Below are 23,219 nucleotides of genomic sequence, written 5' to 3'. Positions count from 1 at the left end.
GAGTATCCATGGAAGGAGGTAGGGTTTCTTCCAAGGTGAAAATGAAAATAATGCCTCCTTAGAGAGGTACAACAAAAGAACAAGGGCACAGGCAGGTGAGGAGACTTCGCCTCTCTAAAGAGAATTATCAAACCTCACTGAAAGGAAGCAAATAATGAAAGGTTAGGACCTTTAGTGAGCACTTACTATATGCCAGATACTTTGCTACATGTTTTCACAGGCCTTGATTCATTTAACCATCACAACTGTGTGGAGCATTTATCTACATTTATAGAAGAAAAAATGTGTCTCAAAAAGGTTAAGCGGTGGAGCAAGGTCCCGCAAGTAGTGAGTAGCAGATGGAAGGAAGGAAGATCATCAGCACAGATGCTTGGGCAGAAGAGGAGATTCCAGTTACTCCCATTTTGAAAGTAGAGAATTGGTTTCCTTTAAAGCTAAATGTGGGGGCCAGCACTGTGGTGTAGTGGGTAAAGCCGCCGCCTACAGTGCGCACATCCCATAGAGGCACCAGTTCAAGTCCCAGCTGCTCCACTTCCAATCCAGCTCAGTGTTAATGCACCTAGGAAAGCACCCAGGCAGAAGATCCAGATGAAGCTCCTGCTTCGAATCGGCTCAGCTCCAGTCACTGCAGACATTTGGGAAGTGAACCAGCAGATGGAAGATTCTCTCTGTCTCTGCCTCTCTCTAACTCTGCCTTTCAAATAAAAAAATCTTGTTTTAAAAAATGCTATTCTTAGGGGCCGGCGCCATGGAACACTAGGTTAATCCTCCACCTGCGGTACTGGCATCCCATCTGGGAGCCGTTTCTAGTCCTGGCTGCCCCTCTTCCAGTCCAGCTCTCTGCTGTGGCCCGAGAGTGCAGTGGAGGATGGCCCAAGTGCTTGGGCCCCTGCACCTGCGTGGGAGATCAGGAAGAAACACCTGGCTCCTGGCTTCGGATCTGTGCAGCTCCAGCCCTTGTGGCCATTTGGGGAGTGAACCAGCGGAAGGAAGACCTTTCTCTCTCTCTCTCTCTCTCTCTCTCTCTCTCACTGTCTGTAACTCTACCTGTCAAATAAATAAAAATCTTTTAAAAAATGCTGTTCTTAAAAAAAAAAGACTCAATGTATCAGTGTACAGCCCTTTTCTATTCCTGGAGTGACCTGAAACTGGGAGACTAATCACCTTTTTAAAAAGAAATTAGCGTTCTTCTATCACTTTGGCTCCTCCCTTCTTGCTTCTGTGTTCATCCTCAAATCCTTGCAGGAATCTTCCAGACCACTCATTTCCTCAACTAATTAGCACACATCCTCTGTTCTTTCTACTCATTTGTTGGTTCATTAGTTCAACCCACAATCATCTATTAAATGAATACTATGTGTCAGCATACTTCAGGCCCTGAGAAAGCAAAGGTGAAAGCCCAGTTCCCACTCTGGAAAGATTCATAATTTATGTGGGGTGGGGAGCCGACAGAGACATGGAATCACTCGGTTAAATCCTATTAAAGAGAGCAGGAGCAGCCCCAGGTTTTGGAGGCCTGAGCTTATGCAGTTGTGCAGGCAAGGGCAAAGGCTATTTAAGAAAAAAATCAAAAAACTACTAAATGATGAGTATAAAGTTACGTACAAGTGAATATTTGCAATGAGAAAAAAATTGCAACAATTTATAGTTTTTAAAAGCTCAAAGATAACACAAACATCACAAAATAATCCAAAATAGTTCTATTCTATGGCTTATTAATTAAATATATATTGCATCTGTTAGTACTTTCTCTTACTTTTTTGACTGTGTATGCTTTAATCATCTCTTTACTGGATAATGATTTTGTAATGTCATTTTCTTTAGAAAGAATAGAAAGATAATTCAGTACATCCGTGTGTTAGTCTGGTTTTTGCTGCTCTAAGAGAATACTAGAGACAGGGTTGGGGCTGGCCTTGTAGCATAGTGGGTAAAGCTACCACTTGAAATGCCAGCATCCCATATGTGCACCAGTTCAGGTCCTGGCTGCTCCATTTCTGACCCAGATCCCTGCTAATGGTCTGGTAAAAGCAGTAAAGGATTATCCAAGTGTTTGGGCCCCTGCCACCCATGTGGGAGACCTGGATGAAGTTCCTAGCTCCTGCTTCGGCCTGGCCCAGCCCTGGCTATTGAAATCCTCTGGGGGTGAACCAGAAAATGGAAGATTCTCTCTGATTCCCTTTCTCTCTCTTTCTCTTTCTTTCTCTGTCTCTCTCTGTCTCACTCCCCCCACACACATACCGCGACTCTCTCTGCAACTGTGTAACTTTCAAATAAATCAATAAATCTTTTAAAAATAGAGACACAATAGCAGTTTGTTTGGCTCATGCTCTAGAGGCTGGGAAATCCCACAGCATGAAGCCAGCATCTGGTGAGGGCCTTTGTGCTCCATCCTAACATGGCACAAGGGGAAGTCAGCACACACAAGACAGAGTGAGAAGAATCAGGACTCACTCATCCTTTTTACCAGGAGCCCACTCCTGCAATACCCAACCCACTCATGAGGGCAGAGCCCTCAACACCTAATTACCTCTGTGAGGTCTCACCTCTTAATACTATTACAATGTCAATTAAATTTCAACATGAGCTTTGGAGGGGACGAACCATAGCAATCTCCTAGCATCTTTTATCAAAATGAGGTTTTTTTTTTTTTTAAATGATTGCTAGATGGTGTACTAGTCTGCTCAGGCTATCATGACAAAATTCCACAGGATTGGATGCTTAAACAACAGAAATTTATTTCTCACAATTCAGGAGGCTAGAAGTCTCAGATCAGGGTCCATCAGGGTTTGGTTTTTGATGAGGACTCTCTTCCTTCTTCCTACGTCCTCACACGGTCTTTCCTCTGAGCATGCACAGAGAGAGAGAGAGAGAGTTCTCTCTTTTCTGGTTCTTATAAGGCCACCAATCCTATTGGATTAAGACCCTACCCTCATGACCTCATTTAACCTTAATCACCACCAAAAGGCCCTATCTCCAAATACAGTCACACTGGGGGTTTCGGCTTAAGCATACAAATTTGGGGGCAACACAATTAAGTCTATAGCAGATGGGATGCATAAAACTTGTGATTGCATACACAGCCATACTGTTTTTAATAATGCTAGGAGGTTTGGACCCTGCAAAACTGGAATTATGATAAATCTCATTTTGCATAATTCCCAGAGGAAAAAAAGTATGGTTCATATATTGTTGTCTATGCAATATTATTGTATATATTTTTTAAAGTTTGAATTAGGTATCATTAAAAACAAAATCCTTTAGAAAGAATAATTTCAAAACAACCAAATCCTCCACTTAAAATTTAAATGTGATGATTGTAAAAGTGTTATACAGACTAACTTCAAACTTTACATATTTCAAATGCTTTTTCTCCTCTCCCAATATGTCTAAGACAAGGTGCTATAGGACATAGTCATATCTTGGTACTACCCCTGGTTCTGCCCTATTTGTCTAAGAATGTTGAATGACACCGACGCCGCGGCTCACTTGGCTAATCCTCTACCTGCGGCGCCGGCATCCTGGGTTCTAGTCCCAGTTGGGGTGCCAGATTCTGTCCTGGTTGCTCCTCTTCCAGTCCAGCTCTCTGCTGTGGCCCAGGAAGGCAGTAGAGGATGGCCCAAGTGCTTGAGCCCTGAACCCACATGGGAGACCAGGAGGAAGCACCTGGCTCCTGGCTTCGGATCGGCACAGTGCACCAGCCGTGGTGGCCATTTGGTGGGTGAACCAACAGAAGGAAGACCTTTCTCTCTGTCTCTCTCTCTCTCTCTCTCTCTCACTATCCACTCTGCCTGTCAAAAAAAAAAAAGTTGAATGAGTCACAACATTGGGTTATGGGAGCCATCCTTACACTGTTAACAAGTTAATTATACACAGTGACTGCAAACCACATAAACATATCCCACTAAATTCAAACAGTTTACCCTCAACTCAGCTTCTACTTATCTACTCCAGTGCAAATCAACACAACAGTTAAGTCTGATGGAAAAAGAATCAGACTGGAGGCCAGCGCCATGGCTCAATAGACTAATCCTCCGCCTTGCGGCACTGGCACACCGGGTTCTAGTCCCAGTCGGGGCGCCGGATTCTGTCCCGGTTGCCCCTCTTCCAGGCCAGCTCTCTGCTGTGGCCCGGGAGTGCAGTGGAGGATGGCCCAAGTGCTTGGGCCCTGCACCCCATGGGAGACCAGGAGGAAGCACCTGGCTCCTGGTTTCATATCTGCGTGGTGCGCCAGCCTCAGCAGCCATTGGAGGGTGAGCCAATGGCAAAGGAAGACCTTTCTCTCTGTCTCTCTCACTGTCCACTCTGCCTGACAAAGAAATAAATAAATAAAAAGAATCAGACTGGAAAGAGTTAGCAGTCTTAAAAATCTCTTACTTTGCAAATTAGAAGTAAACATACACTCTTGGAGAAAAAAAAAGTAGTGGGACCCCTCCCAAGACCTTGGAAGGTGTTTTTCCAATGAGAGGCTTTGAAGATTTATTATTAGCTTCCTGATAAATCAGCCTCTAAGGAAAGATATGTTCAATTTTTCTTAGGCAAGCAGGGAAAGCTTCACAAAGGAGGTAATATTTGAGCTAAATCTTTAAAAGTTCTCGAGGGGAAGAACATTTCAGGCAGAGGCATTGCCTGCACAAAGCCATAGAGGAGTAAAAGAACACAAGGTCTTATGGAACTATAAATAGCTTACTATGTCCATAGGGAATCGAAGGGGATGATAGGAGATGATGCAGCAGAGGAAAATGTGAAATTGAAAAACATCGGACTCTTGGAAAGCCATGGAAACTCCTGCTTACATTCTTCCATGAGCTACCTCAAGCACTATAACTTATCACCCACTGGGAAAAGATGTTACTTTGGGTCTTTATTGTGAGTGTGATATATGACTAGATGGAAAATTAGGAAAAAATAATCACTCAAAAACATCAAAAAAGAAGGTCTAATTGATATTTATAGAATACCCTACCCAATAACAATACAATCCACACACTTTTAAAGTGCCCAGGAAACATACCAAGATAGACTATATTAGAAAACAGCAAAGTAGGCAACCAAGCTCCCAACATCCCACAGAGACAGAAAACAACCAGAATTTGTCAGAACTCCAGAAAACAGTCAAAGGTTTATAACAACTGAGCTTAAAATGAAAAAGTCAGCTTAAAAATGATTAGAACCCTCAATGAGAGGCCACTTCACATTCATTAGGAAGTCTATAATCGAAAGAAACAAGCAAGTGTTGGCAAGGATGTAGAGAAATTGAAAGCCTGTGCATTGCTGGTAGGGATGTAAAATGGTGCAGCTGCTATGGAAAACAGCTTGGCAGTTCCTCAAAAAGTTAAGAATATGATCTAAAAATTTCACTTCCAGGTATATGCCCAAAAGAATAAAGGGGATACTTATATACCAAAGTTCATTTCAGCTTTATTTGAAATAGTCAAAAGGTAAAAGCAACCCAAACATCTATCAATAGATGAAGGGATAAATGAAACATGGAATATATAGCCATATATTGTAAATATTATTCAGCTTTGAAAGAAAATACAATTCTAATAATGTTACAACATGGATAAACCTTAAAAACAGTGGGCTAAGTAAATTAAGCCAGAAACAAATGGAGAAATAATCACTCCACTTACATGAAGTATCTATGATAGGCAAATTCATAGAGACAGAAAGAATAGAATTTATCAAGGCCTGGGAGAAGAGGGGATAGAAGACTTACTGACTAGTGGTTTTGGAATTTCTATTTGAAGTGATGAAAATGTTTCAAAATAGTGGTAATGGTTACACAGTGTTGTGAATGTGATTAGTGTCATTACCAGCAGATCTGCCCAAAAAGAAATGCTAGAAAAAGAGTCCTTTGGGCTGAAATGAAAGGACACTAGACAGTAGCTAGAAGCTATATGAAAAAATAAAGATCTCTGGTAAAGAGAACTACAAGGCAAATATATAAGCAAATCTTATACTTTTGCCTTATAATCCCCTTCATTAGTCCCTAATTGATTAAAAAGATAAATGCACAAAAAATTATAAATCTATTATTGAGCACACAATGTGTAAATATGTAATTCGTGATGACAACAACACAAAGAATGGAATAGAACCTGAATAGAGCACAGTTTGTATGTGCTGTTAAAGTTGGTATCAATTCAAACTAGATTGTAATGGTGAGTGAAATAAGCCGGACACAGAAAAACAAATACCGCATGTTCTCCCTTATATATGGGTGGGAGACAAAATTTTAAGAAAGAAAGAAAGAGACAGGGAAAGAGAAAGAAGGCAGGCAGGCAGGTCTATGTGTATAAGTATTGGCTGCAAATAGTTTTGTGAAACTTTGTCTTATACCTCTGTCAAACCAATGATTAAGAATGCTATACTACTATAGTTTTAATGATCTCTGATTACTTTAAAATGTACTGTATATGGTTGAAATGGTCATGTTTCCATTCAATTATTGTTTATATTGCCACTAAACTAGGGTCTTTTTGCTTTTTACTTGTTAAATTCCTTATTCAGTGACTGATTAAGTCTTTTTACTGTAGTGTAAATTTAAAATATGTTATCTCAAAAACTACAAAAAAAACAGAAAAGGAGAAGAAAGGAGGGTGCCAGGGAGAAAGGGGGAAGGAGGAAGGGAATATCATTGTATTCTTAGAATTGTATTCATGTCAAGAGCCTCAGGTGATCACTGATGTCTACATAAGAGTGATAGCTGTTAAATTAACAACAGGAGTCACTGTGCACTAACTTCCCATGCAGGACTTCTGTCCTCAAAGAGTTGGATTATGAGAGTTAACAGGAGTTAACAGGAAAACTTGTTCCCAAAGATTTACCTCATTTTAATGTATCAAGTAGAGGATATTATCTATGTCTCATAAGCTATGTCTAAGGGCTCACAAAAGACACACCATTCTTGGGTTCTTCTTCAAAATTAATTTTCTCAAAAATATATTTATATATAAATTAAACCTCGGAAAGGTTTACTTTTATTGAATTAAAAAGTACTTCCCTTATTGTAAAAACAATCCTGTTGGCATTCTATTGCACAGTAGAGTAATAATAGTTAACAATAACATACTGTACTCTTCTAAATAGCTAGAAGAAAGACTTCTGAATGTTCACACTACAAAGAAACCTTGAATACATGAAGTGATGGATGCTAATTATCCTAATTTGATCATTAAAAAATATGCATGTATCAAAATATTACATTGCACCCCATAAATATGTACAATGATTGTTTGTCAATAAAAAAGATGCCTACATCCCCCTAAAAGAAATGTATCTACAAAACATATTGAATATGTTAAAAGCTAATTAAAAATTAAAAAATATTTTTAAATTTTTAAAAATAAGGTTAAATTGTAATTCCCATGATATTTACAAAACATGTGCTTTTAAAAGTACCAATAGAAATGAGAGGACTAAAATGATTCACTACAATCAACTAAATATAAAATAAGACAGTAATAGAGTAAATGAGAACAAAAATAGGTACATAATAAAGAGGAAAATAAAATGAAAATGGCACAAATCCTTATCAGTAAACAAATTAAATTTAAATACATTAAAGTATCCCATCAAAAGGCAGATATTGGCAGAATGATTTTAAAATATGCATACCATGATCCAACTATTTGTTTACAAGAGACTCATTTTAGACCCAAATATGCAATTTGATAATCATAATAAACTTTAAGTCAAAAACTATTACAAGGAGTGGATGTTTAGCATAGTAATTATAAGGCACCAGTTAAGATGATCATGTTTCATATCAGAGTACCTACCTGGGCTCAATGCTCAATTCCAGCTTCCTGCTGATGTAGACTCTGGGACGCAGTAGTGATGTCTCAAGCAAACCATGCAGGAGACCTGACCTGAACTGAGTTCACAGCTTCCAGCTAAGTCTTCCCAGCCCATCATAGCATTTGTGAGCATTTGGAGAGTGAACTAACAGATGTGCGCTTGTTTCTCTCTCTCTCTCTCTCTCTCTCCCTCCCCCCCAAAACAAGTAAAAATAAATAAATAAATAAATAAATACATTTTAAATGGTTACAAAACACAAAAACAGGCATCATATACTGATAAAAGGATCGATTAATTGAAAAGGTACAATTACAAACATATGTGTACCAAAAAAGAGTCTGACAAAATTGAAGAGACAAGTACTTCTATAATAATAGTTGGAGACTTCAACTCACCACTTTCAATAATGGATAGGTCATCCAGACCAGAGAGCAACAAGGAACTGGAAAACTTGAGTAGGATTATAAATCAACTAGACCTAATAGACATATATAAAATATTCCACCCAAAACAGCAGTGTACACATTCCTCTCAAGTACACATGGAATGTTCGCCAGGATAGACCATATGTTAGGCCAAAACAAGTCTCAATAAATTTTAAAAGACTGAAATCATACAAAGTTTTATCTCTGGCCACAATTAGAATGAAGCTAAAAATCACCAGAAAAGACAAGCAGAAAGCTCACAAGCATGTGAAATTAAGAAAACACATTCTTAAACTACTAATGAGTCAAAGAAGCAATCACCAGGGAAATTAGAGAATACTTTGACGTGAATGAAAATGGAAACACAATATACCAAAAGCTAATTTATGCAGTAAGAGCTATGCTTAGAGGAAAATTCATGCCTACATTAGAAGGAGAGAGATCTCAAATAATCTACCTTTACACTTTGAGGAACTAGAAAAAGAAGAAAACTAAGCCAGAGCTAACAGAAGAAAGTAAATGATAAAGATTAGAATGGAGATAAATGAAATAGATGTTGGAAAAACAATATAGAGAATCAACAAAACCAAAACGTGTTTCTTTGAAAAAAAATATACACAAAATTGGTAAACCTTTAGCTAGACTGATGGGAAGATGCAAATAACTAAAACCAAAAATTAAATTGGAGACATTACTACTGACCTTACAGTGATGAAAAGGATTATAAGAGGGGGGAGCTGGCACTGTGGTGTAGCAAGTAAAGCCGCTGTCTGCAGTGCGGCATCCCATATGGGTGCCGGTTCAAGTCCCGGCTGCTCCTCTTCCAATCCAGCTCTCTGCTATGGCCTGGGAAAGCAGTAGAAGATGGCTCAACTCCTGGGGCCCCTGCACCCACATGGGAGACCTGGAAGAAGCTTCAGGCTTCTGGCTTCGGGACTGGCCCAGCTCCAACTGTTGGTCTTAAGTTTAGATCCCTGATCCATTTTCAGTTGATTTTTTTTTTTAGATTTGTTTATTTATTTGGAAGTCAGAGTTACACAGAGAAGGAAAGACAGCAAGTTCATCCATCCATTAATTCACTTCCCAAATGGCCTCAATAGCCAAAAACTGGGCCAGGCCAAAGCCACAGCCAGCAGTTTCATCTGAGTCTCTCACATGGGTGGCAGGGGCCCAAGCACTTGGACCATCTTCTGCTGCTTTTCCTAGGCCACTAACAGGGAGCTGGGTTTGAGGTGCAGCAGCCTAGATGCAAACTGGCACCCATAGGAAGCTAGCATAGCAGGTGGCAGCTTTACCCACTATGCCACAATGCTAGCCCCCATTTCAAGTTGATTTTTGTATAGGGTATAAAGTAGGGGTATTGTTTCAAACTTATTTATTTATTTATTTATTTGACAGATAGAGTTAGACAGTGAGAGAGAGAGACAGAGAGAAAGGTCTTCCTTCTGTTGGTTCACCCCCCAAATGGCCACCACAGCCGCTGTGCTGCGGCTGGTATGCTGCGCCAATCCGAAGCCAGGAGCCAGGTGCTTCCTCCTGGTCTCCCACGTGGGTACAGGCGCCCAAGCACTTGGACCATCCTCCACTGCCTTCCCAGGCCACAGCAGAGAGCTGGACTGGAAGAGGAGTAGCTGGGACTAGAACCTGGCGCCCATATGGGATGCCAGCACCGCAGGCGGAGGATTAGCCAAGTGAGCCACGGCGCCAGCCCCCTTGTTTCAAACTTCTGTGTGTGGAAATACAATTTTCCCAGCACCATTTGTTGAAGAGAGTATCTTTTCCCTAGGGAATGTTTTTAGCATGCTTGTCAAAACCAACATACAAAAGAGATGCCTATATCTTATGTTTATAGCCACCCGATTCACAATAGTAAAGATATGCAATCAATCTAGATGTCCATCAACTGAACTGATGACTTGAATAAAGAAAATGTGGTGCCCTGGCTGCGGAGGAGCCTGAGCAGTCACGTCCACCACGGTGCGGGGACCCAGGCACTCAGCACAGCTTAAGATTTAGAGCCAATGTGCCTGCTGGGCTGGCCCAGCTCAGAGCCACATCGGGGTGTGGGTGAAGCTGGAAGCCAGAATGGAGCCGCTGCAGCAGCCGCCGCTGCCACACCTGGCTCCTCAGCAGATGGATGCCTGACAACAGCAGGGACAGCAGATAAGAGAAACCCAGGTGTTGTATGCACAGGAGCTGGTGGCACAGCCAGCTCTCCTGCCTGCCACACTTGGGAGGCCATCTGGCAGCCTTGCCCTGGCTTCCTTAGCCAGAGTCCCACCGGCCTCAGCAGTGACCTGAGTCTTTGAACAGAGCAACGTGAACTGAGAAGCTGAGGAAGAGGAAGGAGGTCTGGAAGACGAAGATGGGGATGATGAAGTTGCAGAGGTGGCAGAGAAGGAGGCCCAGGCGGCTTCAAAACATTTTCATGTGCAGAAAGCAGCTTGCCAGGAGCCCAGAGTGGCACCTGCATCCAGTGTGCTTCCGGTGCCAGGGCTCCCAGCACAGGGACACTAAGCTAGAGATGAGCATATCAAAGATGCTTCCAGGGCCCCGCCTGCCATGGCCACAGCGGGGCAGCCCAGCTGGAATCTGGACAAGCAGAAGCTCAAGCAGAATGGCGTTTTGACCTGGAGTGATGATGCACATGGAGGCCAGAGAAGAGAGCTCTCGGGAATTAGCCCAGCTGTATGAGCTGGACGGTGATCCCGAGAGCAGAGTTCCTAGATGACCTCTTCATCTTCATGCAGAAGAGGGGTGAGTGCGCATCCCTCGTCTCAGCCCCAGCGAGTTCTTATCCCATGCCTGCTGTGCGCTGGTCGCTGAGCTCCACCCTCCCCAAGAGGAGGAGGGCCCTTTACTGCTGATAGGGTCTGGATTTGGCCAAATAATTGATAACAGAACTGAAGAGGGCAGAGCGGGCCTTGGCAAAAATGGATGAAGTGGAAAAAAGAAGAAAAAGAAAATGTGGTATAGATACATGATGGCATATTACTTGGCCATTAAAAAGAATGAAATCCTGACATTTGCAATAAGATAGATGGAATTAGACATTATTATGCCAAGTGAAATAAGCTATGCACAGGAAGACAAATATCACATTTTTTTCCTTACACGTGGAAGTTAATATATTTACAGAGAGTATTCTAAAAAAAGTGAAAATTAACAAATGTTAGTGAGGACGGGGAGAAATTGGAACCCTGGTGCATTGTTGGTGGGAATGTAAAATTGTACAGCCACATTGAAAACAGTTTGGCAGTTTCTCAAAAAGTTATTTAATACCATATGACCCAGAAATTCCACTCCTAGTTATATACCCAAAAGAATTGAAAACAGTGACTCAAATGCCAATATTCACAGCAGCATTATTCACAAGAGCCAAAAAGTGGAAACAATCCAAATGTCCATCAACACATGAATGGATAAACAAAGCGTTGTATATACATAACAATGAAGTACTATTTGGACTTAAAAAGGGATGAAGTTCTGATCCTTGCTGCAACAGGGAGAGGCCTTGAAAACATGCTAAGTGAAATAAACCAGACACAAAAGGACAAGTAATGTATGATTGCACTTCTATGAAATGTCTACAATAGGCAAATTCATAGAGACAAAAAGTAGATTACAGGTTATCAGGGGCTGGAGAAGGGGAGATTGGAGAGTAATACCTAATGGGTACAGAATTTCTGTGTGAGGTGATTAAAAAAAAAAAAACTTTTGTAAATAGATAGTGGTGATAGTGCACTGTGCTTTGAATGTAGTTAATGCCACTTAATTGTATACTTAAGATGATTAAAAGGGCATATTTTATGTTTTAAATACTTCATCACAATAATATAAAAATAAGTAAAAATTTTTAAGTAAAGATTAACCATGTTATAGTCCATCAAGCAAGTAACTTTAAAAGAAGGAAATCATATGAGGTATAACTCTCTGACAAAAATGGAATCAAACAGAAAATCAGTAAATGAAAAATAATAAAATGATCTCCAAACACTTGGAAACTGAAGAAGGCCCACCTAAATAATCCATAGGTCAAAAAGGAACTCTCAAAGAAATTTCAGAAATACACTAAACTGAATTCAGGGGCCAGTGCTGTGGCGTAGTGGATTAAGCGTCCTGCAGCGCCAGCATTCCATATGGGAGCCGGTTCGAGTCCTGGCTGCTCCACTTCTGATCTAGCTCTCTGCTATGGCCTGGGAAAGCAGTAGAAGATGGCCCAAGTCCTTGGGCCCCTGCACCCTCCTGGCTCCTGGCTTTGGATTGGCTCAGCTCTGGCATTTTGGGAAGTGAACCAGCAGATGGAAGGCCTTTCATTCTCTCTCTCTCTCTCTCTCTCTCTGTAACTCTGCCTCTCAAATAACTATTTTTTTTAAAAAATGCACTAAACTGAATTCAAATAAATATACAACATATTAAAATTTGTGCAACACAGCTAAAACAGGGTTGAGAGGGAATTTTATAACATTAGGTCCTTAATTTTAAAAAGAGGATAGTCTCAAATCAATAATTTAAGCTTCTACCTTAACAAGCTAGAGAAAGAAGAAGGAAGGAAAATAATAAAGAATAATAAAATAATAAAAGGAAGGAAATAATAAAGAACAAAAATGAATAAAATTGAAATTGGAGTAAAAATAGAGAAACTCAGTGAACAAAAAGGTAGTCCTCTGAAAACGTCAATAAAATTGACAAATTTCTAGCAAGACTGGCAAAGAAAAAACATAGAGGACACAAATTACGAGTATCAGGGATGGGATGAAATGAAATGTCACCACAGCCCTTGCAGACATCAAAAGAATATTAATGGAATACAACAAACACCTCTAAACTTGGCTAATTCCCCCAAAACCACACATGACGAAAACTCACCAATGTGAAATAATTTGAATAGCCTTACATCTATTAAGGAAATTGAATTTGTAATTTTAAAACTCCCCAAGAATTCCTCAAGCCTGGATGGACCCTACCAAACATTTAAAGAAGAATTTATAATTCTGCATGATCTTCCAGAAAGCAGAAGAGGAAGCAACTCCCAACTCCCTTTATGAAGCCAGTATTATCCTGATACCAAAACCAGACAGAGACAGTACAAAAAAAGAAAAACAGACCACTATCCCTTCTCTCTCAGCTTTGCATATTTGAAAGACACAATGGGCAGCATCTCAGAAGCAGACAAAAGAGAAAGGAAGAAATAAAACACCCTATTTGTAAATGAGATGACTGTATACATAGAAAATCTCAAGAAATCTACAAAAGCTTCCTAAGATTGATAAATTAGTTTAGCAAGGTCACAAGATACAATGTCAACATCAAAAAAATTTTTTTCAGTATACTATCAGTGAACATATTTCTATGTATTTTCAATGAACACACGAAAAACAAAATTGAAAAATACAATTATAATTGGTTTTTGAAAAGTGAAATACTTAGGTGTAAATATCAGAAAACACACACTGGACTTGCATGCTGAAAACTGCAGAACACTGATGAAAAGAATAAAAGATCTAATTACATGCAGAGACATACTGTGTTCATGGATTGAAACTTAGCATAATAAACATGTCAGTGCTCTCCAAATTTATATATAGGTCTAACACAATTGCTATCAAAGTCTCAGCATGCGTTTTTGAAGATATAGACAAGATAATAGTAAAATTAATGTGTGAAAACAAAGGAACAAAAATAGCAAAAACAATTTTGTAAACTAAGGATAAAGTAGGTGGAATCACTCTACCAATTTTCAGCCTTGATACATAGCTACAGTAATCAAAACTGTGAGGTATTGGCAAAGGAATAGGCACATCAAAGGAAGAGAATAGAGATCCCAGAAATAGACCCACACAATACGGCCAGCTGATTTTTGACGAAGATCCAAAAGCAATTCAATAACAGAAAGACAGCCTTTTCAATAAATAGTGCTAGAGCAGTTTGCATAGCCATCAACAAATTGGTAAATTTCATTTAAGAGTAAGTGGAAATTCATTGTACTGTTTTTGCAGCTTTTCTGTAGATTTGAAAGTTTACGCAATAAAAAGAATCAGAGGGAAGAGACATATAAATATATTGCAGTTATATTAATTTACAGTGGAAGATATGCCTGTGAGTTAACCACACATTAGCCTTATCTCCCCTAAGGGCATTTCCCCCCAGGATCAAATAACCTGGGAAACTGAATTAGTAAGTCAGAAAGTTACTTGATAAGCACACAGTCAGAGTGAAGGAATTGAAAGGGTGAAGCTCATGCATAGAGAAGTCTGTTTCATAATTGAGTCTAGATCATGTGGGGCTATAGTACTTGTGTCCATAATATGCAGGGTCTACCTGGTTCCGTCCGATCTCCGCCTGCTGCACAAAAGGACATACCCACCTCCCCCATCCCTTCTCGCAGTTCTGCACAGTTGGTGGTGGGAGGTGCTGGACGAATAGTAACATATGTTTACTATCTAATTCTCTTTTTTTCCCAAATAACTCACAGGCCACCTTTCTGTAACACATTATTCTTCACTCAGTTTACAGTAAAGTTGATTAGATTGCAACTTTATTCTAGTACATCCAGTTCTTCAGACTTGCCTTGATCACCTTGATTACACTTGGATATTTCCCAAGTCCCCATCAGCAGCACATCTACAAACATGTCTTCGTGTCATTTCACTTGCACAATCATTCAAAGCCTATCTCCAAATTCTGGCATCACCTTACTATAGCCTGGACTATGACTACCTTTGTTTCCTTGGTTTGAATTATTTTGTCAAGGTCCCATCACAAATTTTTTTTCAATGTACTGACAATGTTACGGACTTTTTGGTATCTTTGACACCGCTCAATGAATGTATTTTTATCAATAGTATGAGCTTAAATAGGTATAATAGATAAAATAATAGAATTATGTGTGTGTACATGCTTTTTTAAAATATTTATTTATTTATTTAAAAGGCAGAGTTAGAGAGAGAGAGCGAGAGCGAGAGCTCTTCCATCCACTGGTTTACTCCCCCAAATGGCTGCAACGACCACAGCTGGGCTGATCAGAAACTCCAAAGCCAGGAGCTTCTTCTGGGTCTCCCACATGGGTGCAGGGGCCCAAGCGCCGAAACAGATTCATAAAGCAGACCTCAAAGTAGTCAATTATATCAGGCAAGAGAAGGCACCTGTCATCTGTATAAGGCCTTCCAAGTGGCAGGTTAGCCCAACCAAGGAACCAGTTGCAGACCAGAAGGCTGCTTGATGAACACATAATTAAAGAAAAAGGAATTGGATATTTTCCAGATACCTTTTTTTTTAATTAAATATAGGAACTTCATAAATTGCCCTTCTCCATACTAGAAATAGTTCTTTCTAAAGAAGCAAAGAATCCACAATCTAGAGACAGCAGTCCCCATGGCCATTCCTGGAGACACACTAACAGATTTTTTTTCTGTTGCCTGCCCACCCATTCTCACTTTACTGATCACCTAAAGCATCTGTCTTTACAGCATTACCTCAACACAGTCCTGTTACAGTTTCCCACATTACAGTTTATCTTAGCATTATTAGTAACATTCTATTGTGACCATTTCCTGACATTTTAATAAAATCTCCATTTCCCAATGTATGGTTGGTTACCATGACAGGCAGGACCCACTGTTCACCACTTCAAAATTTGCTCACCTAACAATGCCAAAAAGAAATTTATGTTTCATTTCTTAAGCCTATTCATCCATTTCCCCAATCTCATAAATAGTCAAAGTGCAGTCTAGTCCCTTTAGGATATTATCAAAAGCCAGTATATTGCTTTCATGCAGAACCGTGGGTGCTACCTGAAGGCGGAAAAGAATACTTGCAAGTCTGTACCCATCACCAGTTCTTTTTTTTTCTTTTCTTTTTTTTTTTTTTTTTTTTTTTTTTTGTCAGGCAGAGTGGACAGTGAGAGAGAGAGACAGAGAGAAAGGTCTTCCTTTGCCGTTGGTTCACCCTCCAATGGCCACCGCGGCCAGCGCGCTGCGGCCGGCGCACCGCGCTGATCCAATGGCAGGAGCCAGGTGCTTCTCCTGGTCTCCCATGGGGTGCAGGGCCCAAGTACTTGGGCCATCCTCCACTGTACTCCCTGGCCACAGCAGAGAGCTGGCCTGGAAGAGGGGCAACCGGGACAGAATCCGGCGCCCCGACCGGGACTAGAGCCCGGTGTGCCAGCGCCGCAAGGCGGAGGATTAGCCTAGTGAGCCGCGGCGCCGGCCCATCACCAGTTCTTTAGGAAGTAGAAATCTAGGATGCTAAATTTCGAAAGGAGAGGCAGACTTTTGGCATTAAGACACCTGCATCACACATCAGAGTGCATAAGTTTAATTCCTGGCTCCAGCTCCTGACTTCAACTTCCTGCTAATGGGACCCTAAGAAGCAACAGTAATGGCTCAGGCGATAGGGTGGGTGCCTATCACAGAAGCCATTCACATGGGAGACCTGGATTGAATTCTGGGCTCTCAGATTTGCCCACCTCCCCCACCTCTGGCTGCTGCAGTCATGTGGAGAGTGAACCAGGAAATGGGAGCTCTCTCACTCTCTTGCTGCTCAAATAAAATAAAAATTTAAATGCAACAAAATGAATGTTAAAAGGTAGTGAAAAGAAACCCTGAAGCTTAGAAAGAAAATGATTCAATAAAATAGTATATATTACAGAGTCTATATAGTATATATATATATATATACACACACACACACAGTAAGCCATCAATAACCATTTGTAAAACACAGTGAACAAATTGTCCAAGAGCTCCCAAATAATGAGTAGCAGAGCCAAAACCCCCAAGCCTAGTTGTTTCCCTTCTAACACAATGCCTCAAAAGTCATCTTTCAAAATATTTTGCTATCATATTCTTACAAAGTATTTTGTGGGGACAAGCAGAAGGGACTGTCTGTGCTCGTATTTCATTGTGAACTGGAGTTTGTTGACTTCAGGGTCAGAGTAAATTTCCTTGAAGCCTTCCTTAAACCCCTTCCTCTGAGCCCCAGGGCCCTTTGTTTGATTAAATTCTGCCTTTTATTATCATTTGTACATCCTTATCTCCTATTTCTGCTTTCTTGAATATAAACTCTTGAAAAATGAATTTATTCATCTTTCTATCCCCCACAGAGCGTGCCCAGCATAGTGCCTGGCAACATAATAAGCGCTCCACAAATTTCTGGTGAATTGGACTGAATTTCATTAGGCTGCAGTTCTGTGATTCTCCCTGATTTGGAGCCTGAGTCCTCTGGCTACTCTCTGCAATTCCTGTTACTATTTTATACTACAAGCTGACTGAAACTAGATAGGCAGTTCTCAAAATTCAATGGAACTCTTTTATAATCTCTTCCTTTTTCTTCACTACCTCATTTTTGGTGGGCTCTGCTTGCATTGCCCGGTTCCTTCAGGTACTCACAAGAGAGAGACAACAGTAACCATATGGTCCCTACCTTTTAGAATTGCAATCTAATGTGAGATTAGCAATAAACACACAATAAAATAGTTACAGATTGTGATATATGTTAAGGAGAAAATAAACGGATGATACAGAGTTTAAGAATGGGGTCTCTGAGGGGTCAAATTTAGGTCAGACTGAAGACCCTTGCTAGACAAAGAGCTGTGTTCCAGGGAGAGGGAACAGGATGTGATAAGGTAGGAAAGAGTTGCCCATGCTCATGGAAGAGTAAAAATGCCAGTGTGGGGGTGGGCGTTAGGCCTGTCACTTCGATGCCAGTTAAGATGCCTGCATCCCACATCAGTGTACCTGGGTTAGAGCCCTACTTCTGGCTCCTGGTTGCAGCTCCCTACTACTGCAGACTGGAAGGCATCAGGTGATGGATCAAGTGATTGGGTCTCTGCCACCCACATGGGAGACCTGGATTGAGTTCCTAGGTCCCATCTTTGGGCTCAGCCCAGCCCTGACAGTTGTGGGCATTTGAGGCGTGAACCAGAGGATGGCAGTGTTCTCTCTTTCTCTCTCTCTCATAACTAAACGTAATTTCTTGAATACCAGTGAGACTCGAATGTATTGAGTGAGAGGAGAGTGGGATGGGATGAGGACAGAGAGACAGGCAGGGGCCTCATCACGTGGGAGTCTTGTAGCTTGGGAAAAGGAGCGTGGATCTGGCTCTAAGTGCAGTGAGACACCCAAAATTTTAAGCAGAGGAGTAGTAATATAATCTAATTGGTATTTCCAAAAGATGATTCTAACAGTTGTAAGGAGATGAAGATGTAGAGGGACAGGGAGGATGTACAGGAGCACTAGTGCAGTGGTCCAGGTAAAACTGGCAAGGGCCTGCACTCGGGTGCTGGCAATGAAGATGAAGAGATACTTGTGAAGCAGAATTGACACATTTGCTGATCATTTGAGTGTGGAACCTCTTTCCTTTACTGTCTAGGAAAGGAAGACACAGAGATGCCAAACGGTAAGAGGTTATTTTTTGTGCCATGATTAACTGCTGATTTCCTAACCACCAACCTCATTTTCTTTCTGCACCTACTCTTCATAATCTTCAACAATTCCTCACTCTCTTTATGTCTTCTCCTATGGAAGCACTCAGCAAAGCCAACCCCTTCCTTCTCCGCACTTTCCTAAATCTCCCCCCTCCACTCGCCATGCCCAGTCCACTCTGGGATTTTGTGGTCACTTCTGGCTGTCATTGCTGACTCCTTCCAGCCTCACAGCACAGGTCACTTTTGGTGGCGTCATTTCAGTTGTGTCTCCAGTAGCCCTCCAGTAACTCCCTACTCATCCCATTGGCAATCTAGACTTTGGGCAGTGGCTTCACAGTACTTCCTCAGCTAGCTTCACCCAACCCTTCCTGTTTGCTCTGGTCTCCCCTTGTAACCTAGCCCACACCGCCAATCTTTAGCCTTTTGTAACTCAGTAAATTCAGAGCTACCCCTCCCAGAAGGCCAGGCACTCCTGCATGAAATTCTGTCACTTCTTTTGTTCCTTCCTGACTAGCACAGTCAGATATTTCTCCTGAATCATTTCAGTCATTTTTTATTTCAACGAATTAGTGTTGAGTAACTCCTTTAGACTGGGCATTGTGTTAGCTACGGGGGATGAAAAATCAGTAGGACTTGGTCCCTGCCCACAAGGAGGTTATAGTATGATAAAAGAGATAGATCTGTGATCAGACAATCATAATGCATTGTATTGAGTGTTATGGGAACTGTATACACAGAATGATGGAGGTACATGCGAAAGTAGCAACAAATGCTATTGACGGAGTCAAGGAAGGCTTTGCAAAGGAAGTGGCATTTGAATGGACTGAGGGCTGTATAAGCGTTTTTCCAGTTATAGAAAGGAATAAGGGCATTCCTGAAAGACAAAACCGGTTGTTATATGTGAATTTGTAGCTAAAATGTATTGGTTTTTCAGGTCCATATGATTGGGCATAATATGCGTGGATTGTAATGAGTGTGACTGCAGCATGGAGCAGAAGCAGCATATTGAGAAATGAGGCTCAAGGGAGAGATTGGGACAAGATTCTGAAAGCCAGTGAAGATCTCTAAAAGGAAAACTTGACCTAGCACTTAAGACAGCAGTTAAGACACCTGTATCCTACACCAGAGTACCTGGGTTTTAGTCCCAGTTCCAGCTCCTGGTTCCAGCTTCCTGCTTATGCAAATCCAGGAGGCAGCAGGTGATGGCTCAAGTGACTAGGTCCCTGACACTCATGTGGGAGACTTGAATTGAGTTCCTGGATCCTAGCTTCAGCCTACCCTAACCCTGACATTTGCAGGCATTTGTGGTAACAAGCAGATGTATCTCTCTTCCTCTTTCTCTCTCTCTCATTCTCAAAACACTTTTAAAGTTTATAAAAGAGAAACCTGATCAATTTTGGTACCATGGCCACACCAGTGAGGTTGGTAGACAGGTTTATAGAATCATGGAGGGGCCAGCGCTGTGGCATAGCAATAAAGCCACACCGCCTGCAGTGCCGTCATCCCATATAGGCGCCGGTTCAAGTCCCGGCTGCTGCACTTCCAAACCAGCTCTCTGCTATGGCCTGGGAAAGCAGTAGAAAATGGCCCAAGTCCTTGGCCCCTGCACCCACCTGGGAGACCCGGAGGAAGCTCCTGGCTCCTGGCTTTGGATCGGCACAGCTCCAGCCGTTACAGCCAACTGGGAAGTGAACCAGTGGATGGAAAACCTCTTTCTCTCTCTATGTAACTCTTTCAAATAAATAAATAAAATCTTTTAAAAAAATCATGGAGGTTATTATAATAGTTCACTCAGACATAAGAACTTGAACCAAGGTGAAGGTCAAAAATGATATCTCTAAAGTAACACAGAGAGAGTTGGGAGTCTAGTTTGACATGGTGGAGCAGGAGAAAGAGAACCACATTACATCTAGATTTCTAAGTTGGGATACCATTAACTGGGACGGGGAACAAAAGAGGAGGAAAGGAAAAGATTATGAATGGGCCAATTTGGGCTTGACTCACCGATATATGAAGGCACTTCAAAAAGTTCATAGAAAATGGAATTAAAAGATCTTTTATTTTAGTACAAAAAATGAAATTCATGAATTTTTTCTCATAATACACATTTCCATGAACTTTTCAAAGCCTGCTCATACAAGTAGAAAAGTCCAAGAAGCAAATGGATGTGAAAATATGGTGCTTAGAAGAAAGTTGGCTCACCACCGGTCAGAATTTAGAAATTCATTCATTCTTTTATAGCTATATATCTTCCTATGCATTCTGAGTGTTAGGCTAATTGTACTTTTGTATTCCTTAAAAATCTGGAGCCCTCCTCAACACCAAGCTTAAGTCCTTGCAGTGGTTTTCAGTGCCCTCAGTGATCTGGCTCCTATCACTCATCTAAGCTCATTTCCTACTACTGTGGCCTCCATCACATTGGCTGTTTGCCAGCATTGTGGCACAGCAGGTTATGCTGCTGTTTATGACACCACCATCTCATATCAGAAAGCCAGTTTGAGTCCCAGCGGATCTGCTTCCAATCCAGCTCCCTGTTAATGTGCCTGGGAAAGCAGTAGATGATGGCCCGTGTATTTGGGTCCCCGCCACTCATGTGGGAGACCAAGATGGAGTTCCTAGCTCCTGGTGTTGGCCTGGCTCAGCCCCAGCCATTGTAATCATTTGGGGAGTGAACCAGCAGAAAGAAGCTCTCTCGGCCGTTGCCGCGGCTCACTAGGCTAATCCTCCACCTAGCGGTGCTGGCACACCGGGGTCTAGTCCCGGTCGGGGCGCCGGATTCTGTCCCGGTTGCCCCTCTTCCAGGCCAGCTCTCTGCTGTGGCCAGGGATAGCAGTGGAGGATGGCCCAAGTGCTTGGGCCCTGCACCCCATGGGAGACCAGGAGAAGCACCTGGCTCCCGGCGCACCGGCCGCAGCGCGGCGGCCATTAGAGGGTGAACCAACGGTAAAGGAAGACCTTTCTCTCTGTCTCTCTCTCACTGTCCACTCTGCCTGTCAAAAATAAAAAAAAAAAAAGAAGCTCTCTCTCTCTCTCTCTCTCTCCTTTCAAATAAACTTCAGAAAAAAAAAATTGTCCCATATTTTCACATGAGTAACTCCCTCACCTCGTTCAACTCATTGCTCAATTGTCTATTCCTCAATGAGACTTACCCTGCCCACCGTATTTAGTATTATAGCTGCCCAGTCCTTCCTTTCCTAGCCACTCCCAATCACTTTTTTCTTTTTTTCCCCTATATCATTAATCATCTTCTGGGAACTGTGTAATTTACTTATTATGTTCATTATCAATTCTGTTCCTCCGCTAGAAAGACAAAGTTCTGGAGGGCAAGAATTTTTCTCTGGTAGTCACTGATGTTTGTTAAGCACTTAGAACAGTTCTTTAGAGCATGATAAACACTCAGTACAGTGCTGTCCCCTTATCTACGCGGGATACATTCCAAGACCACCCAGTGGATGCCTGAAACCAAGGATAGTATTGAATTGTATGCATACTGTTTTGTCTATATATACATGTCTATGATAAAGATTATTTTATACATTAGGCATAGCAAGAGATTAACAGCAACAACTAGCAATAAAATAGAATAAAATAAAATAGAATAAAATAGTTCTAACCATATGCTATAATAAAAGTATGGAAATGTGATCTCTCTCGCTTAATAGCTTAATTCCTCATTGTGCTATAGTAATATTTTTAGATGACAGATTACCATGAGTATATGAAACCATGGAAAAGGGGAGACTACTGTATATATTTATATGTGTTGAAAAAAATGGATGAAAGTATAGATTCCAAGATTTCTGACTGCCATGGGCCTTGGGCCCTCTGAGCCAAAGAGAAGTATAAAAAGGGGGAAGTGAGAAGATATAAGAAAGATAACTCAGTGCCTTTGGGGAGCCACAGGATTTTTTAAAGATTTATTTGAAAATCAGAGTTACAGAGAGGGAGGAAAAGACAGAGAGAGACAGAGATCTTCCATCCATTGGTTCATTCCCCAGATGTCTGCAATGACCAGAGCTGGGCCAGGCCAAAGCCAGGAACCAGGAGCTTCTTGCAAGTTCCCATGTGCGTGTAGGGGTCCAAATTCTTGGGCCACCTTCCACTGCTTTCCCTAGGCCATTAGCCGTGAGCTGGATCAGAGTGGAGCAGCTGGGACACAAAGCAGCACCCATGTGGGATGTCGACATCACAGATGGCAGCATCACCCACTACACCACAATGCCAGCCCCAGCCACAGGTTTTTGGTATACTGAAACAAAATCTTTCTTGACTGGCCCCTTGTATGGTCTGTGTTAGTTTCTTATTACTACTAGTAAGGAATTATCATGTATTTAGTAGGTTAGAGCACGACAAATTTATTCTCTTGCAGTTCTGAAGGTCAGAAGTCTAAAATGGGTTCAGAGGACTACTTTTCCAGAGGCTTTAGGGAAAAATCTGTTTCCTTGCTTTTTGCAGCTTCTCTTGCATTCATTGGCTCTTGGACCCTTCCTCCGCCTTCAAAGTGCGTCACTCACACCTATGCATTCTGTCACCACGTCACCAGGGAGGTGATGACTGTCTTTCCT

At 41.5% G+C, this 23,219-nt stretch overlaps 2 protein-coding genes and 1 pseudogene across 11 annotated transcripts in view; 2 read left to right on the top strand and 1 right to left on the bottom strand.

Annotated features, from left to right (window-relative positions):
• The window catches only part of LOC149119640 (uncharacterized), a 282,520-nt gene that overhangs the window by 136,114 nt on the left and 123,187 nt on the right, over nt 1–23,219 (bottom strand). The window lies entirely within an intron of this gene.
• HDAC8 (histone deacetylase 8) overlaps nt 1–23,219 on the top strand; it is a 256,156-nt gene that overhangs the window by 137,645 nt on the left and 95,292 nt on the right. The window contains exon 10 of one of the 4 annotated variants that reach the window (XM_089324276.1): nt 18,600–18,626. The exons of the other annotated variants lie outside the window; for them this stretch is intronic. Within the exon in view, the coding sequence (XP_089180402.1) occupies nt 18,600–18,626 (27 nt within the window). The remainder of the gene's footprint in view (nt 1–18,599; nt 18,627–23,219) is intronic. 4 annotated transcript variants of the gene reach the window in all.
• On the top strand, nt 10,299–12,811 carry LOC138847670 (AT-rich interactive domain-containing protein 3B pseudogene; annotated as a pseudogene). The gene has a single exon (XR_016227970.1). The product of XR_016227970.1 is annotated as an AT-rich interactive domain-containing protein 3B pseudogene (transcript).

This window comes from Oryctolagus cuniculus, chromosome X, assembly GCF_051225735.1.
Source record: "Oryctolagus cuniculus isolate XC-2025 breed Fujian yellow rabbit chromosome X, ASM5122573v1, whole genome shotgun sequence".
Taxonomy (NCBI): domain Eukaryota; kingdom Metazoa; phylum Chordata; class Mammalia; order Lagomorpha; family Leporidae; genus Oryctolagus; species Oryctolagus cuniculus.
This window is presented reverse-complemented; position numbering and strand designations above follow the sequence as displayed.